General features: G+C 41.7%; 1 protein-coding gene and 1 non-coding gene across 2 annotated transcripts in view; both read right to left on the reverse strand.

The window, feature by feature from the left end:
- The window catches only part of Ints3 (integrator complex subunit 3), a 40580-nt gene extending 21853 nt beyond the window's left edge, over positions 1-18727 (reverse strand). Inside the window, exons 1-5 of the mRNA XM_047562971.1 lie at positions 17988-18727; positions 8952-9035; positions 7781-7864; positions 984-1097; positions 56-140 (exon numbers count right to left, since the gene is read on the reverse strand). Coding sequence (XP_047418927.1) covers positions 56-140; positions 984-1097; positions 7781-7864; positions 8952-9035; positions 17988-18131 — 511 coding nt within the window. The 5' untranslated portion in view covers positions 18132-18727. The remainder of the gene's footprint in view (positions 1-55; positions 141-983; positions 1098-7780; positions 7865-8951; positions 9036-17987) is intronic.
- Trnaa-ugc (transfer RNA alanine (anticodon UGC)) lies at positions 6876-6952 on the reverse strand. The gene has a single exon. It is a non-coding gene; the product is annotated as a tRNA-Ala (tRNA).

An 18727-nucleotide genomic window follows, 5' to 3' on the forward strand; every position in this document is an offset into this window, starting at 1 on the left:
TAGACTTAGTCTCTGGGCTCCTCTCCTTTCTTTATGCTCTCAACATCAAACTCACCTGCAATCTGCTTCATAAATGTCATACAAACACCATCAGCTCCCAGAACCCCACTCTTCACTAGTTCCCGTACCAACCACACCAACTAGAGAGAAGAAAAAATATGAAGAGCATGAACTGTGAGTTTGACAAAGGAGCTAACTTAAACATATCACAAGCTAGGTACACGATAGTAGTGGGTATGTTACCCCAATTCCTCCTTCCCTTCTCTGTAAGAGGATTCATCCCCATGATTGTGTCTTTGAGTGATCTTTTTCTTTTTTGGTGCTGGGGACCAAACCCAGGGCCTTGTGCATACTAAGCACACACTTTTTTTTTTCACAAATTGATACATTTGCTTCATTATTTGTTAGTCAGTTGTGTACATATTGATGTCACTTTAAGTCACATGATTGCAAGAACACGAACACATGCTAGCTCATCCCTCTGGTTGAATGCATGGGGAAAATTCAAATCCCATTGTGGTTTCTCTGTATTTTCTGTTTGCTCCACCCACCCTGGCCACTTGTCCCTGAACCCACTCCCCTTCTCTCCTGCCCTCCCACCCTCCACAATGTGGCAAGGCAGGGAAGGGTCAGTGAAGACAGACTGCAGGTTCCCAGAAGCCTGCTGGGCGGGTGTCTACCGCAGCTGCTTTGGGGTTCTTGCTAGTTTCAGGTAGTGTGCACTTTGCCACTGTGAATACACTAAACTTCCTGAAGGCAAGGACCAGGGCCTCTATGTCCCTGGGCATGGGGGGACAGGGGTCATGAAGAACAGTACCTTGGTAGACTGCTGAGCATGATACACCCATGAGGGCTCTGGGGCTCCAAGATGGGACAGGCAGAACAAGCTCACAAACAAATCACTGAGACCTGATACAGTGTCTAAGCACACACTTAACCACGGAGCTACACCCACAACCCCTGGATCCTTCTTTTCTTCTTACCTGAGTACGGCAGGTATCCTGCAACTTTAGGTACTTCTCCATAAGTATTTGGTTGATTTTGTTCAGGACAATATTCATGCCATCACGACTCACGAGAGCCAAGTCTCGATAACACTGAAAAAAAGCAAAGTTTGTAAGCAGTTAGTTGAGGATAAAGCTCTGACTCTACCCACAGCAGACCTCCTGCCCTTTAGTCTCTTAAACTTAACATCAGTGAGACAATGAGTAGCAATGAAACTTTCCTTTCTGGATATTTTCCTCCCATAGGCCTCCTTTACCCCATATTTACCCCTTGCTCTGTCACACAGGGTTGGGGAGAAAGCACTGAGCTATTCTCTAATAAGGCAGGAAAGCCTGCTGAACAAACTTCCGAGTCCTATCCCTATCCCCCTACCTCCCTTTTCAGGAAGTATCATACTGTTTGATGTCACAAGCTGAGCAAAACCAGGTGGAGGCCATCTGCTTTTCATCTGCCAGTAAAAGGTCACTGTAGAATGGGTTTAGTTGAACAAGTCATAAAGTTAACCAAGAGGTTTTTAGACCTGATCCGATTCAGACAGATGCGGCAAAGAAAGCACTAAGGGATCAGGGACTCAGAGAGAAAGGAGAAAACCCAAACTGAATTTTCTTGACTAAAAGTCTTTCTTCTTTTTTCTGGGATGCCCTCTGCTTCTGTCAAGTATTGAAAGAAGGGTCCTTCAGTATCCCTACCCCAGGGGGAGGGAAGGTAAGACAAGTTTTTCTGTGACAGTCACTGCTTCCTTTCCTCTTGGAGCTTTTCTCACTAGTCTTTCCAGTGAGCTCAGACTCCTGGGGGAATGCCTTAGGGGATCTCATTAGTAGCCCCCTTAGCCTGCTTGGCTCTATCTTGTCAGGGTCTCATCCAAAAACCTATAAAGTAGCTAGGAAGCAAGGATGGCATCAAGAGTAACAATAATAGCTAATATTCATTTGCCTTGTATTATATGCATTATTATACTTGATACACATAACAACCCTTTGAATTAGATATTACCTTGTGATTTCTAGTTTTACAGATGAGGAGGTAGGCAGAAAAGTTAAAGCAAATCACCCCAGGTTACATAAGAGATCAAAAGAAGAATCTGGATTAAAATCCTGGAGTCTAATTCCAGATTCCATGCTTAACCACCTCTTATACCAAAGTGAGAAATAACTAAAAGAGAAAGACCCTGCTGGGGATGGAGGTAAGAATTTGCAATGGCTTTGAAGCTACATTCTAAATTCTTTATTCTAAGTACTGAAAAGAGATGTACACATAAAGACCAGTTGCTCTTTGGCCTTAGTGTGATGCGGGACTCCTCCTGCCTTTCTTATCCTTAAGTCAAATCAATCATCTGATGACAATAGCAGAGATTCTCCATATGCCACAAACTTTTCATACCCAAAGCAGAATTTATCCTTGACCCATCTGGGGGATGGTTGGGAGACCATTAAACAAACAAACAAGGCGTGAGAAAAACGGGGAGGTAGCAGGTGGGGTGGTGAGCGGTTGCTGGCAGGGCAATGAACTACTGCTAACATGCTGGTCAGCAAATTGGGCAGATAAGCCCTAGAGCCTTCCCAGAGGTAAGTCACAGAATGGGTAGAGGATGATCAGGGAAGTGGAGGCAGAAGGAAAATCTGTGTTCGGCCAAAGACAGTCATTAAACATAGAGGAGCCTTATCGGTTCAAAGTCAAAACTCCAGAAATGTAGAAGAGACCCAGGACAGGGAATGAAGACAATTCCCTCAGGAGATACAGGGTCAGATGAAGAGAGCAGATACTGCCTGCCTGATTTCATGTTCCATCTGGGACCTTTAACAACCACAACTGCTGATAACACTTGTCAGCTGGGTACCAAGAGTATCATATTCCTGATGCTGCCAGCTGTCTTACCAACCTCTGTGCCAGTTTGCTGACTGGTTTAGGAGAGAAGCATATGGGAGAAAAAAACAAAACAAAACTCAGCAAGGAACAGAGAAGAAAAGCAGAGGGTCTCAAAGAAAGGAAAGGTGACAAGATGGTGCTAAGGTAGCACATCTAGCCTGACCTTCTGGACAGCAGTGATGTTCTAGACTCAGCCCCCAGTCTTCTTTCTGGAGCTGCCTGCTAAGAGAAGTACCTAGACTGAGAAATGCGTGGGCCTGGGATCTTGACTCTCAGAGGGAACGAGACCTTGGCACTGATGTAAGACCCTTTCCAATAACCTTAATCTACTGGCTTGTAGAGAGCCTACACAGCTTTAGCTTCCCTCTTTACCCACAGTTTCCTGACCAGGCCTGCTCCTAGTTGTTTAGTTCAGATACCAAATAAGAAATAAGCAAACTCAAAGAATACAAACATTCCTAAGAAATGACAAGAGGGCAGATCAAATAAAGAAGGAACAAAACTCACCCCATGAATATTCTACTTTCTATACAAAATTAACCTGTTTGCTCCTTAACTGTTAACATCTCTATCCACCAAGAAGTCCCAGATGGAGTTAGTGCTGATCCTAACTCCATGAAGCTGCCACCAGAACTGACAGAGGCTTCTCAGCTCATGTTTTACCAAGGTAGGTTTCTTTCTTTTTTTTTTTTTCCCCCTTTTCTTCTTTTCTTTCTTTCTTTCTTCTTTTTTTTTTTTTTTTTTGGTATCTGGGATTGACCCCAGGGGTGCTTAATCACTGAGCTACATACCAGCCCTTTTTACATTTTATTTTGAAACAGGGTCTCATTAAGTTTCTAAGACTCAGCCCCCAAAGCTACTGGGAGCCCAGCCTAGGACAGGTTTCTAATGAGTCAAGACTCAGTTTCCACTACCTTCTCTTTCATCCTTGTTGTTGGCCTATGGAGACTCAGGAACAACTGAATCTCAAATTCATTCTGGGATTTCTATTCCAAAGGTAGAATTAACCTCAAATAAACTTTCAGAAAACAGATCTCTTGCTGAAACCTGAAATAATGCGTTAAAGTCAGACCTTATCAGTAACTCCCATCTAAAACACTTTCAGGACAGAACTATTTCACAAGATAATCACCTTTTTAGGGAGAAGGATCAAAGCTCAAGGGAGATACATTATCAGTTCCCCCACCACACTCTGACTTGGCTCAAAATCTCTGAATGAGTCACTACCAGATAGCTCCTCACTCACCTAAAATTGTGTCCTCCTGATTCTGTCGCTACCATTTTTTGAAGAGGCCTGATCTGGGAACTCAGTGTGAGGCTCACTGATAAAGGATTTACTTGGAAATGTTTACATGTGAACGTGAATCCTGGTGCAGCTGTCAATCAGTTATGAGACCCAAGGTGAGATGTCTGACCTCTCTAGAGAGAGCACATGCCTCCCTCATGGGGCTATCACAATACAAAAAGAGGAGTGCTCTAGTCCTTGCTGCGTTTGGATGGCCTAATTCATCATATGATATAACAAGCACTTACAACAGAGCCCAGTGGCCTCTTACACTGCCATGCCAGGTTAAGAACTAAAAATACCAGATATATCACCGAGGTTTATTGATTTACCCTGTCTGATTTAGAAGTCACCTGAAACAAACAATCAACTAACCTTTCCAGCCAGTAAGAGTAATTTGTATTGAGATGACTAAAAAAGGTTTTGTTTTTGTTGCTGCTGCTTTGTTTTAAGTACTAGGGATCTAACCCAGGGCCTTGCACGTGCTAAGAGTTCAGTACCATTGGGGTACATCCCCAGACCTTAAATGAGATTTTAATTGTAATTTTTGTAAAAATCCATACAACATGGAATAGAGCTGGGCATGGTAGAGCATGCCTGTAATCCCAGTTACTCAAGAGCCTGAGACAGCAAGATCACAAGTTTGAGTTCAGTCTGGCAACTTAGCAAGACCCCCACAATAAAATAAAAAGGGTTAGAGATGTATCTCAATGGTAGAGCACCCCTGGGCTCAATTCCTACTACAACAGGAGAGAGGGCAAACTAAAATTAGAACTACCATATGACCCAGCTATAGCACTCCTGGGTATACATCTAAAGGAAATGATGTCAACGTACAAAAGAGATAATTACATACCCATGTTTATTAGGGCACTATTCACAATAGCTAAGATATAGAATCATCTATGTGTCCATTAACAGATGAATGAATAAAAAAAAATGGTATACATATATAATGGAGTATTACTCAGTCATAAAGAAAAATAAAATCATGTCATTTGCAGGAAAATAGATGCAAGTAGAAGCAGGAACATCAGGGTCAGGGAAGGGTAAGGAGATCAGGAGGAATGGGAGAATGGGGAGAGAGAGAGGAGGGCAAAAAAGAGGATGAATATGATCAAGCATGATATATGGAAATGACACAATGAAATTCAGTACTTTGTACAATATTCATTAATAACTAATAAAAAACAAAGTTAAAAAAAGGAAAAAACCCATATAAGAAAAAATTAAACCTTCCACCCTCATCTTTGCCAACAATTTCTTTAAAATGAAAGGGATCTGCTGGGCACAGTGGCACACACCTGTAATCCCAGTGGCACTGGAAGCTGAACAGAAGGATCCTGAGTTCAAAGCCAGCCTCAGCAACTTAGCAAGGCCCTAAGCAACTCAGGGAGACTATCTCTAAATAAAATATTAAAAAGAGCGAGGATGTGGCTCAGTGGTTAATGCCTCTGGGTTCAATCCCCTATACCCCAATACGAAAAACAAAAAAAAAAAAAAAAAAGAAGAAAATATTCATTTTCAAGGATCTTGATAAATTCATTATAAAAATGAAATAGCAATTTTACTCAACAGAGACCTAATCCAAAATCATCTGGGTTCTCCTGGGAACCAAGGATTTCGAATATTTGCTGCATCACCATCTGCCTAACTTCAGACCCTATTCCATTCCAGCTGGCATTAGAAAAGTACAAACATGTCAGGTTGCTATGCCCATAAATCCTTCCCCTGAGGTTAATCCAAACTGCTATGCCAGAAGAACATAAGCATCCTATCCTTATCCCTGGGAGTGAGTTTCCTTTGGTTATCCCTAACAAGAATAACATCTCTAACCACCAAGTTACCACACTGGTAAAGTGGGAGCAGTTTGCAGGGAGAGAAAAAAGTCACCAAATAATTCAATTTTTTGGAAGCATCAAATGAGATCTTCTCTGGACACAGCCTAGAAGAATGCTGGGCAAAGAGTATGTTTGCTTCCTTCCATATCACCCTTGTTCAGGAAAGAGTCAACAGAACGCTGAGTTTCCCCAACTCTGGGGAAATCAAACTGCCCCAAAGCCAGATTCTTATGTCAAACATTTTAAGCCAGATTCCAGATACACACACACACACACACACACATTTTTTGGTACCAGGGATTGAACCCAGGGTTGCTTAGCCACTGAGTCACATCCCCAGCCCTATTATTATATTTTATTTAGAGACAAGGTCTTGCTGAGTTGCTTAGGACCTCACTAAGTTACTGAGGCTAGCTCTGAACTTGCAATCTTCCTGCCTCAGCCTCCTAAGCTGCTGGGATTACAGGCATGCACCACCCCACCTGGCCAGACACATACTTTAAATCATCATGCCAAGACTCAAAGGACATGGAAAGGGGAAATATGGGAAGGCAGAAGACTTAATTTTGCTCCTTTATTATAAAAAGAACAGAATCCAAAGAGATCATACTGCCTAGTCCTTCACCTCAAGGAAGGACCCGAATTATACCATCCTGTGTGAAGATGTCTCTTCTGTTAACCAAGGGCTACAGACTAGGTTTACTATATTCCTCAGTAAGTTGGGCTTCAGCACTCTCTACTCTTTCTTTTTTTGTGGAACTAGGAATTGAACCCAGGGTCTCTCATACATGCCAGGTACCTGCTGTATCATGAGGCACATCCCCAGTCCTTTTTATTTTATTTTATTTTATTTTATTTTTTATTTATTTATTTTTTTTTGGCAGGGCTGGGGATTGAACCCAGGGCCTTGTGCTTGCAAGGCAAGCACTCTACCGACTGAGCTATCTCCCCAGCCCCTTTTTTATTTTATTTTGAGGCAGGGTTTCACTAAATTGTCCAGACTGTTCTTAACTTGTGATCTTCCTGCCTCAGTCTCCTGAGTAGTGAGGATTACCACAGAACCCAGCTTCCAATTTATCTTTATTATACTGTTGCTTTATCAATCAGGTAACATTGACCTCAGTTGTCTAAATTCTACTTGCTGCAATTTTTTTTAAATTTGTTTTTGGATACTGAGGATTGAACCCAGGGGCGCTTTACCACCAAGACACATCCCTGGCCCCTTTTTAATTTTGAGACAGGGTCTTGCTAAATTGCTTAGGGCCTCGATAAATTGCTAAGGCTGGCTTTGAATTTGCAATCCTCCTGCCTCAGCCTCCCAAGTTGCTGGGATTACAGGTGTGGCAACAGCATTCCCAGCTACCTGTTGCAATTTTAAGACAGCTTTCTATTCACCTACCAATGACAGAACCTACATTGACTACAGATCATGCTCTTCTGGGTAAGAACTTTCACTGATCTCATTACAATGGTTTTCTTCTCCCCGAGGATAAAATCCCTGCCCTTTGAGCCTCACGTCATACACCTATAACTTCAATCTATATAAGTGCTTTTCACTTTCACAACTGCCTTTTCTTGCCTTTAGCTTTAGGATCTGGGAATAGAAAGAACTTGAAAAATAATCAATTCACTAAGAACAAAAAGGGAGTTGAAATTACATTTGGAGAACAAGGTGATTCAGTAGTAGTCAAGAGTCTGATATGGCCCTAGTTAAATGGTAAATTCTGCCGTATTCCCAGATCACGACTGAGAAGGGTCTGTGGGTCCACAGCAGGTGTCTTACCTTCTGGGCTTGGGCAGGTTCTGTGAGGACAAGAGTAAAGAGGCCCAGGCAAATTTCTTCATGCTGGGGGGGACCTTTGCAAACCTGGAAAGTGAGGAAGGGAAAAAGGTAGTTGGTACTCAAGTTCAAGCACAGTTTCTCCCAGAAAACTCAGGCCTCCTAACATACAATAGAGAATGATCAATTCTTGAATCTGATTATTTTCTTCTCTTAAAAGGGATGAAATTAGGCAGACACAGTGGCACATGCCTGTACTTCCAGCAACTGGGAAGTGGGATAATCACAAGTTTGAGACTGGCTTCAGCAACTTTGTAAGGCTCTGTCTCCCAAACAAAAACAAAAACAAACAAACAAGAAGAAGGGGATGAGAGTAGGGGCTGGAGGACACACTCAGTGGTAAAGAACCCCTGAGTTCAATTCCCAGTAACAAAAAAAGATGAGATATCTGTTTTTAGGAGAGAGGTGAAGGGAAGGGATAACCCTTTCTCTAACCACCTGAAGTAAGCCAGAGGTAGAAAAAAGAGTGTTTAATATAGGAAAAATACAACCAAAAATCCTCCTCACCCCTTCATCAGACCTTAGCAGCATTCAGTAGAAAGGCAGCTGCTAAGAGCCAGTCATGGAATAACAAGTATACCTAGCAAACCATAACCATGGGCAAATCATCGACTCTCTGAAATTTCTAAAATGAAGACATAATAAGAATAATATACAATAATAAGCAAGTAATACCTACTGAACATTTACTGTGAACCTGAGAGTACTCTAAGTCCTTCACAGATCAATGAAAATGTTAAAGAAGGGCTGGGGAGATAGCTCAGACGGTAGAGTGCTTGCCTCGCAAGCACAAGGCCCTGGGTTCGATCCCCAGCACACACACACAAAAAAAAAAAAAAAAAAAAAAGAAAATGTTAAAGATAAAATACATGAGATGATTTACAAAGAAAAAAATTACTACAGAACTGAATTTATTAAAATGCTGTTATTTATAAACACTGAAGACCCCAAAAGATAGACTTCCACAGTAAAAGAGGAATTGAGAAACCCAGATTAGGGAGCCAAGACATGAACTTTAGTACCCTAGATCTTAGTCACTTAATCTTTGCATCTTTCTGGTTGTATCTCAGAACTTTCCAGAAGTAGAAATGGGTATGAGGAGTGTTATACTTACATAAGCATTAAGGGCATCATTGGCCTCTCTTTCAGAGACACCAGTTGTCATTGACGTCACAATGTTCATACACCTTTCCAATCTCTGGGGAGGGTGAGAACAAATTAACAGTTTGTCAGTACCACCTATGAAGTACTACTTCTTTTTCTTTTTTTGTACTGGGCATTGAACTCAGGGGTGCTTAAACACTGACCCACATCCCCAGTCCTTTTTTACATATTTTATTTAGAGACAGGGTCTCACTGTGTTGCTTAGGGCCTCATTATGTTGCTAAGGCTAGCTTTGAACTCGTGATCCTCTTGCTGCTCTGATTATAGGCGTGCAGCACCACCTATAAAGTACTTCTGGCCCCAAAAAAGTTTTTAAAAATTCTCACCTGATCATGTCTGTAGCTCTAATTGCCTTAAAAAAAAAAAAAAAAAAAAAAAAGGGAAAGAAAGGGAAAGTTCTTCCTTATAGAAAGCCAACTAACAAATGTAGAAGGAATAGCAGGAATAATAGTTGATTCAGGCAAATACTTTCAATGGATGCTTACCAGCAGGTAAAACTTTCAAGAGAAAGAAGAAATGCTCAAACTTATAAATTTCCAAGGGAAAATAATAAATGTAAGAAAACCCAGACAGCATCACCTCAACTAAGGAACCAAAGTACATCACATGCCTCTGATAAGATGGCACTGAAGATAGCTAGGTGTGGTGGCATGTCTGGAGTCCCAGCTACCCAAATTGAGATATTCCACAAAGTAACTCACCTGTCAAAAAATTGTCATAAGGTCAAAAAAAAAAAAGGTTAAGGTCAGGAAAGACAAAAATGGACTATGAGTCTGTTATAAAAAATAATAGAGTAATAAAGAGATATGATATCTAAATACAATGCGTGATCCTGGACTGCTATAATTGGGATGACAGGTAAAATGTGAATAGGTACTATAAATCAGATACTAGGAACATGTCAATGTTATATAGCAACATGTCAGTGTTAAATTACCCACCCTCCCCTAGCCCCTGGGGATACTGAATTCTGAACCAAGGGGCACTTTACTACTGGACTAAGTCTCCAGGCCCTTTTTATTTTGAGACAGGGTCTCGTTCAATCGCAGGGATTGGACTTGAGCTTGTGAACTGCTTCAGACTACTGAATTGCTGGGATTACAGTTGTGTGCCACCACATGCCTGGCAAATTATCCATTCTTGATAATGGAACAGTGGTTATGTGAGGGAAGATTCTTGTTCTTAATAAAATCAGGATACCAAAGAGATACCTGTATACCTCGGATTATTGTGGCACTATTCGCAATAGGTATGGAATCAATCTAGTTGCCCATCAACAGCTAAATGGATTTAAAAAAAATGATAAATTTGTACAATGAAATTTCATTCAGCCACAAAAAAGAATGAAATCCCATCATTTACAATAAAATGGATGGGACCAAAGAGGATGTTATCTTAAGTAAAATAAGCTAGATACAGAAAAACATGTATGTAACTTCTCATGTATGTAGAAGCTAAAAAAAAGTCAACAAGAATCTATATAGTGATTATTAGAGGTTGGGAAAGGAAGAGGTAGGAAAGGGTGAATAAAGGGAAGCTGGATTTGATTAGTATATGCTGCAGGCATGTGTAGAAATATAACACACATAATTGGCATGTTAATAAAAAAATAAAGTATTTTTTTAAAAAATCTTTGTTCTTGGGAAATACAATGAAGCATTTTAATCTAAAGGTTGATACTTAGTTTCAAAAGGATAAAATGTCTATATATATAGAATAATAAAGCAGATGTGGCAAATACTTATAATTAGTAAATCCAAGTGAAGGGTGTATGAGAGTTCTATGTATTATAATTTTTAAGCTTGAAATTATTTTGAAATAGTTACTAAACAAATTAAAGAATCAGGATTGGGGAATGTAGTTCAGTGGTACAGCACTTGCCTAGCATACAAAAGGCCCTGGGTCCAAAACCCAGCACTGACCAAAAAAAAAAGAAAGAAAGAAAAATTAATAATAATAAAGAGTGAATCAGGCTGGAGATGAAATTCAGTGATAGAATGCCTGCCTAGCATGCACAAGACTGAGTTTTATCCCTAGTACCACACAAACACACACACACACACACACACACAAAATTGAAGAATTTTATCAACAGAATACAAGGTATGAATCTTGTTTGATTACTGACTTGAAGTATTGATTACATATTAAGAAACTGTTAAAATTTTTTGGGGGGTGAGGCATGGTAAGGCAAATAAGAAGTAAAAAGAGAAAGCAGCAGCCACAAGGAAGAGAAATAAAAGGCAAGCACAGAGATAATCATGAGGCTTCCAGAAAACTTGACAGAGGACAGAGGTGGGGTCAGGAGGTGGTTTAAGGGAAAGTATTGTTAATATTTGTAGATATGATATTGGAACTGGGTCTATGATAAAAAATATCCTTCTCTTATAGACATTCATATAAATTATTTGAAGATGAAATGAAGCCAGGCATGGTAGTACATGTCTGTGATTCCAATGACTCAGGCGGCTGAAGCAGGAGAATCTCAAGTTCCAAGTCCTCCAGCCTGGGCAACTTAGTAAGACCATTTCAAATAAAAAATAAAAAGGCCTGGAGGTGCAGCTCAGTGGTAGATCATGCTAGGTTCAATCCCTAGCATTGAAAAAAAAAAAAAAAAAAAAAAAAAAAAAAGATGAAATAATATACCTTAGACTTGCTTCAAAATAATCCCAAGGAGGTTGGAGGGAGGTAAAACAAGACTGCCATGTACTTACTGGTAAGTACTAAAGCAGAGAGACATAAGTACATGGAGATACTGTTCTACCTAATGTGCCCCAAAATGCTAAAAACAAACTTAAAAAACAATGAGAGTATTGGGCTGGGCTTCTGGCTCAGTGGTAGAGCACTTGCCTAGCATGTGTGAGGCACTGGATTCAATTCTCAGCACCACATATAAATAAATGAATAAAATAAGGTCCATCAACAACTAAAAAAACAAAACAATAAAGAGTACGAGGAAAGAAAAGGAGTGACAAAGGCCAAACTAAAACTTGCCAAGGTCTCTAGTTAAACAAAGGTGGGGACAGCTGTATTAAAGCCTATCCAAGGACCACTCTAGTCTCAAAGGCCACCCAAACATGGTATGTGCTCAACATTCTAAGGAGATATCAGTCACCAGTCCCTGTTCCAAAGATGCACTTAATACTAAATATTGTTAAGATATTGGCAAAACATATCTAATGTTAAGTCAGAAAATTTCTCCACTATCAACACCTAAACCTTAGTCCTTCAAAACTTTCATCATGAGGATTAACCCAAAAACTGTTTAAGGAAAAATGATCCCCAATGATAATGATGCTGGTAAAATTGTAACAAAGGTAGGTTGGTTTACTTCCCTCTGACCTTAGAGGTCAGAATAAAACATCTTGTTGAGAACTGAATATAAGGACAATGGGAAAGGCCTAAGCATGAAAGACAATCATGTTTCTTTGATCATCATACTGAGGTTGTATATGTCTATCCAGGGTAAGAAGATAAGGGGGCAGAGAGTCAGACTGTGTGTTAATGTAAGCAGCTTTGGTAGCTACAAAACTTCAACCTAAAATAAACCCAAAGCTGCCGGGTCACTGGAAATATTGGGTCTATCTCCCAAATTAGCACAAATCAGCAGGCTCCACCTTAATAAATAGCACCTGTGTACTTGTGACAAGGAGCTGTGAGATCACATTAAAGCTGAGCTGTGACTCTTACAAACCACCTCTCAACAAGCTCTGAGATACATCATTACCTAGTCCACCTCAGATATGAAAAGGGAAGGAAAAACCTCAGGCTGGGTTTCTTTTTTTTTTTTTTAATTTCATCCCTTTCTCCCCAAGATACTCAGACACTTATCAGGGACTGGAGAGTCAGTTATTCTAGCTGCTCTAGCTGCTAGGTCTAGATTATTCTTGCTGGGACTCCTGTATCCAACATAGGTTAACAAGCAGTTTCAGAGTGGAGGGAGACAGTGAACAAGCAGCAGCATAGCATCCTAAAATTCTAGATACTGTTTTTTATCAAAGGAAGAAATCTCTGCTCAATCAACAGAGAGAGGAAAAAGAAGTCAAACAGCAGCTAGCTAATGCAAATTGACAGAAAACACAGTATAGAAGGAACTGACCTTGCTAGTTAGACTTAGGCTCATCTTGGATGAGTTATTTAGACTATCTAAACCCTGGTTTTCTTATCTTAAAAAGACATAATACCTATAACACAAGGTTGCTCTGATTAGATAAAAATCTGAAAGCATAGCATACAGCCTTGGTTGAATTAGAAGCTATTCAATTTGCAGGGAAGCCCATCAGTTGCACAAATCTATACCTACAAGGAATAGACTCTCCAAACCAATTGCCACTATTTTTTTTTTTTTTTTTTTTGCCACTATTTCTAATTGCATCTCCTTAAAGAGTCCTGAAAACTAACCCCCTACCACAGGTCATGAATAAATGCTTGAGTAGGCTGAAACACTTCCTCTTCTATTTATCCTCTGCAAACCTTTGACTTCTAGAAGAGGCCTGCCTAATGGACTCTGTACCAAAATCCTGTAAAGCTGGCTACACAGCCCTATGGGCAGGCGGGTCTCTGGCTATGATTTAACCCTCAGAGACCTTGGGTTGAACAGTTTCTCTAGGCCCCTCCTGGATATTCCAAGCTCTGCTCAGAGAACTGAATCAATTCTATGGGTTACTGCCCAGTTAAGGACAAAGTGTCCTCTTGAAACAGGGAGGCCCAGCTAAGGATGTAGAAAGCAGGAGAGTCCAGAATCTGGACAAGCAGATAAACACAATGAAAAGAGAAATGTGGTGGGAAGTTCTTTACAGGCAACAGAAGTATAAAAGACACTATTTGTGACTATAGAAATTACTTCTCCTTACAGGATGGAGAATTAATTACGATTCAGGATGTCAAAGAGGGTCACAGGAAACAAGATTCCTACAATCCAGTAACAGTATCCTTCTTCCCCCAGTCTCTGGAGACCCTTAGTAAAGATGAAATCATACATGTAGCTGCCAACAATTGCTGGCAGAATGGCTCTGTTCAGAGCAAGCCCTCTACGACAGCATCTCAGAGAGCTGAGTAAATATTTATCATCTCCAGGAGCTCCTCTACTAATTTTTTAGTACTGAGACTGCCTGATCATAACTACCACAACAGCAATAGATATCTGCCAGTATATACCTGAAGCTGAGTACTGACACTGGAGTCTCAAGTTAGAGGGATAACTCTAACCTCGCATTTTCCACCCTCAGTCAATATATATTGTGTGGTAAAAAATGAACAGTATAAATTTCAGCTACTCAGGAGGCTAAGGCCAGAGGATTCTAATTTCAAAGCCAGCCTGGTCTAATTAACAAGACCTGTCTCAAAAAATTAAAAATGGGCTGGGGTGTAGATCAGTGGTGGGGTACTTGCCTAGCAAGGTAGGATCTTTGGTTCAAGCCCCAGTACTGGGTGGGGGTGGAAGAGGAGTATATGGTATATACTGCTCCTTTATGGAACATCAGGGCCTTAAACGACTAAATTCTATGGTCTTCAGAAAAGGAAGAAATGATCCAATGGGCAAAATCCTCAAGGACCCATAACAGTGAGGAGTTATTGAACAGTGGGTTCCAAGCACAGGTAACCCTTCTTTTCCACAGAGCTGACATAGGGCCTTGAGCATCTCAGGTTTTGGCATCCTCTGGTGGGCCTAGAACAAATCCCCTATGGATATTGAAGGACAACCTATATTCCACAACAGAGTTCCTTATATGTGAAACGATGATTTATGGAAAAAAACTGGAAATGACTCAGAGCCCATTCCCTAGAGAGGATATAGATTATTCCCTGGGGTAAATGTGGCAGGGCATACTTCTAATCAAATGCAACACTAAGACCTATTCATAGCTTTAAGAAGTTCTGACTTCTTTGGACCACAGCGCCTGCTTTCAGCCTTACTTCAAAGTGGTTGGTCTGTAGCTGGGCACAGTTGGCACATGTCTGTAATCCTAGCAGCGATTTCAAAGCCAGCCTCAGCAACGGTGAGGCACTAAGCAACTCAGTGAGACCCTGTCTCTAAACAAAATACAAAACAGGGCTGAAGATGTGGCTCAGTGGTTGAGGGCCTCTGAGTTCTATCCCTAGTACCCAAAAAAACAAACAAACAAAAAAACAAAGTGGCTGGTCCCTCCTTGACAAAGGAATAACCAGGAGCCGCAAAGGCTCAAGAGAGTAGGAGTACATGTTCTAAAATCCTATTTTAATCCCATTCCCTCCCCAGATTGGGCTGGGGATGAGCAAGGAGACTTTGGTCTTCAAAGGGAGGAATGAGGCCAAAGAGAAGAAAGGATACAACAAACACTCCCTTGGGTAGAAGAGCTTCAGTCCCTGACCTTGACTAATGCTTCATACTCCAGGCGCCTAAAAGGCCTTTCGAATCATATCCAACTATAATGACCTCATCCTCTTCAATATCCTAATCAGTTTTGTTTGTTTTTTTTAAACCTTCTTGTGGGTGTGTTAGTTCAAGTTGTCAGAAGATAAACTCTGTGGAAGGCAGACTTTGGGTCTCACCCATTTTACTTTCCTATAAAATTCAACACACAGTAAGTAAGTATACATGGTCAGAAAGCTACCTCTGCATTCCTGCAGAATAGATAAACCTGTGATGGAAAATTACAGAGCCAAAACAAGCAGAGGTCAGCTGGTCAACAACCAGGGTTTGATAACTTCTGTGTGTAGAGATCTGTGGGGGGGCCCAGAGGAAGAAGCCAGAGCCCTTAGAGACACTCTGGTCTAGCAGAGTTGACTGAAACACACACATGGGGGGAAAATAGTGTGGCAAGGTTAGCTGGAAAATTTGAATGCAAAGGACAAAGGGCAAGGAAGGAAAGAGAGTGGAGGAGCTTGAGGCACACTAAGAAACATCTATACCATGAAGGAAATTAGGAAAAAAACAAAAACAAAAACCAGACACCCTCCCTTCCTCTTCTCCCTGGAAACAGTTGGAAACAGCTGAAAGTTCATTTTCAGTCTAAAAAAGCAAGAAAATAAATGCTTCCCTTCTTTTGTGGTCTCCTCCTGCCATACCATTTTGTTTACTGCTCAGAACAGGATGCTGTCCTACCCTGTGGTCTGAATTAAATCAGAAGCATGATGACCCCTGTAGGAATCAGGATGAGGAATAAACAGATTATCCCAACCCTTAGTCTTTTCCCTCTCACACAAACTGATAGAGGGACCATAAGCAGTAAAATTACTGACTTTGTACAACCCTAGAGCTCCAGTGCTACAACACAGGGCTCAATATATTGACATAAAAAGCGACCATTTCTCTTCTTTTTTTTTTCCTCCGTGTGGTACTCAGGGATTGAACCCAGGGTCTCACATGTGTTAGACAAGCACTCTACCACTGAACTATATTTCTAGTGCTGAAAGTGGTCATTTCTTTAAAAAAAAGTGGATGATTCAAATTCCCAAGTAACCCTAAAGTTAGGTTTTTTTGTTTGTTTATTTGTTTTTTGCAGTACTGGGGATTGAACCCTGGGCCTTGTGCTTGCAAGGCCAGCACTCTACCAACTGAGCTATCCCTCAGCCCCTAAAGTTAGATTTTTTAAGTCAATTTTGTGTTTGTAATACATTATTTTTGAAGTATCATTTACATTCCTAATTATATTTACCTTGGTTGGTTAAAACAAAAAACTACAGAAAACAAATTTTATCTAAATGTTCATAGAATTATTGGGGGAAAGCATGATGGGAAGCCAAACTACAAGTAGACATTTGCTGGTCGGTAATCCACAGTTGCTATCCAGTCACCTCGATTTACAAAGTTCCACCATCTTGTATCTGAACTAATAGTTTTTCAAATAAAATATGAGTTTCATCTATCTGCCTGCCTACAGTCTGATAAAGGGCTATGGCAAAGTCAGAAGCAGCAAAATGAACAGTGAATAGTCAGGGCCTATTAATTTCCTCATCCTGTCTCTGGATAACCACTGAATTGAAGCATTGAATAGGCTTTACAAGTAGTTCAGCAATAATGCCTCAGTTCTGGGCTGGGTCTTATATTCCTATATCAATATCCTTGTGTGTAGCAACAGAAAGGGATATGTGATCAACTTTGAGCCAGCAGAGACAGGGGCAAGAAAAACTGGGAAGAGATGGGAGGGAAAACTACCTAGTTCCCTAAGAATTCCCATTCTGTTCCATGGCATTGCCTCACCCCATCCTTTTTTTAAATGAGGTACTAGGGATTAAACGCAGGGCACGGGCAAGGTTGGCAAGTACTCTCCTACTGAGCCCCTACACTCCATATTCTTCTCAATAACTCCCTGTTCTCTATCTGTTCTGAGGAACATGGTTCCCTAGGTCACATTCACTTGCTCACCCGATTCCCTGTGGCTGAGGCTACTGAACTCATTCTAAATGCCTGGTTAAATGGCAATTGGCTGTGCCTGCACCACATCAACAATACTAACAAGGAGGGTCCAAGGTCTGCTGCAAGCTCCTATCAGCCCCCAGACACTCCCACACACATACATTATTTCTCAACTTGATATGACCTGGGTCTGAAACAGAGTGGATATTAAAAATAACTGTGCTGCAGCTGAGGTTGTAGTTCAGAGGTAGCTGCACTTGCCTAGCACGTGTGAGGCACTGAGTTCGATCCTCAGCACCACATAAAAATAAAACAAAGGTATTGTGTTCACCTACAACTAAGAAAAAAAAAATAGCTGTGGTGTGTATGTGAAAAGGAATAAAAATAAATAAATTCGGTCAAACTGGATGCTGTATCACTTCCATCACGAACACCCCCCACCCATTTTCAGACTAGTGGCTGCTGTTACTATGACAACCTATCCAGGAAGTTGGCCCACACTTCTTCCTTGAGGAGCAGGAAACTAGAGCAGTGTTTGTGTTGCCTTAGAAAAAACTTGAAGGCCTTTTCCCCCACCCCCCACCCCATATCCGCTCCAGTATCCCTCAACCCAGTTTCTTAACTCCCTTTCCCACCCCCCACACCTACCTCCTCTAACTCATCCTTGGCATCCAAACTGGTTGAAAGTAGCAGCCTCCCCCCTCCTGGGGCTCCTGCTCCCGCTCCTCCTCCACCTCCCGCCGCTCCCGAAGCAGCTGCTGCTGCTGCCCCCTTTCCCTTCTGTAACTCCATGGCTGCAGCCAGGAGACGGGAAAAGGTCGGGGAGTGGATGGGTGGAAAGTCCTAGAAATGGGGAACTCTGGGTCGCCAGGGAAGAGGGGCAAGATAAACAAGTGGGGGAGGGGAGGGCACGAGCCCCTGTCCTCTGCACTCCGCCCTCCTCTCCGAAAGGCCGCGCCTGCCGAGGGAGCGAAGGCGGCTTGTCCTCCAAGTGCTGCTTCTGGAGTGGCAGGGATGAAGAAAAGCCGTTAGCTCAGAAGTACGGTAGGGTAAGGGTCTGTGCCCCTGTGGGTAGGCTAGGAGAGGCTTCAGCCCCTGAAGAAGTGGAAGGGGAGCCCTTTCTGCCTTCTGACCCTAACAGAAGAAGGGAAAACCCTAAGTTTCTGCCTCTAGAGGTGGGGGGGAAAGAGGAGTCCTGCCCTTGAAGTAGGGGCTAGGAAATCTTCCTGGCTGGTGCCCCAAGGTTTGGGGAGCAAGGCTCCTTTGGATCCGGCCCTAGAGGGTGAGGGTGAGGCAGTAGAGCTACAGGAGGACACGGAGGACCAGCTTCTCACACCACACAGAGGCGGCCATGGTGGAAGGGCGGGGGGTGGGAAGGCTGAGAGCGA

This window comes from Sciurus carolinensis, chromosome 1, assembly GCF_902686445.1.
Source record: "Sciurus carolinensis chromosome 1, mSciCar1.2, whole genome shotgun sequence".
NCBI lineage: Eukaryota > Metazoa > Chordata > Mammalia > Rodentia > Sciuridae > Sciurus > Sciurus carolinensis.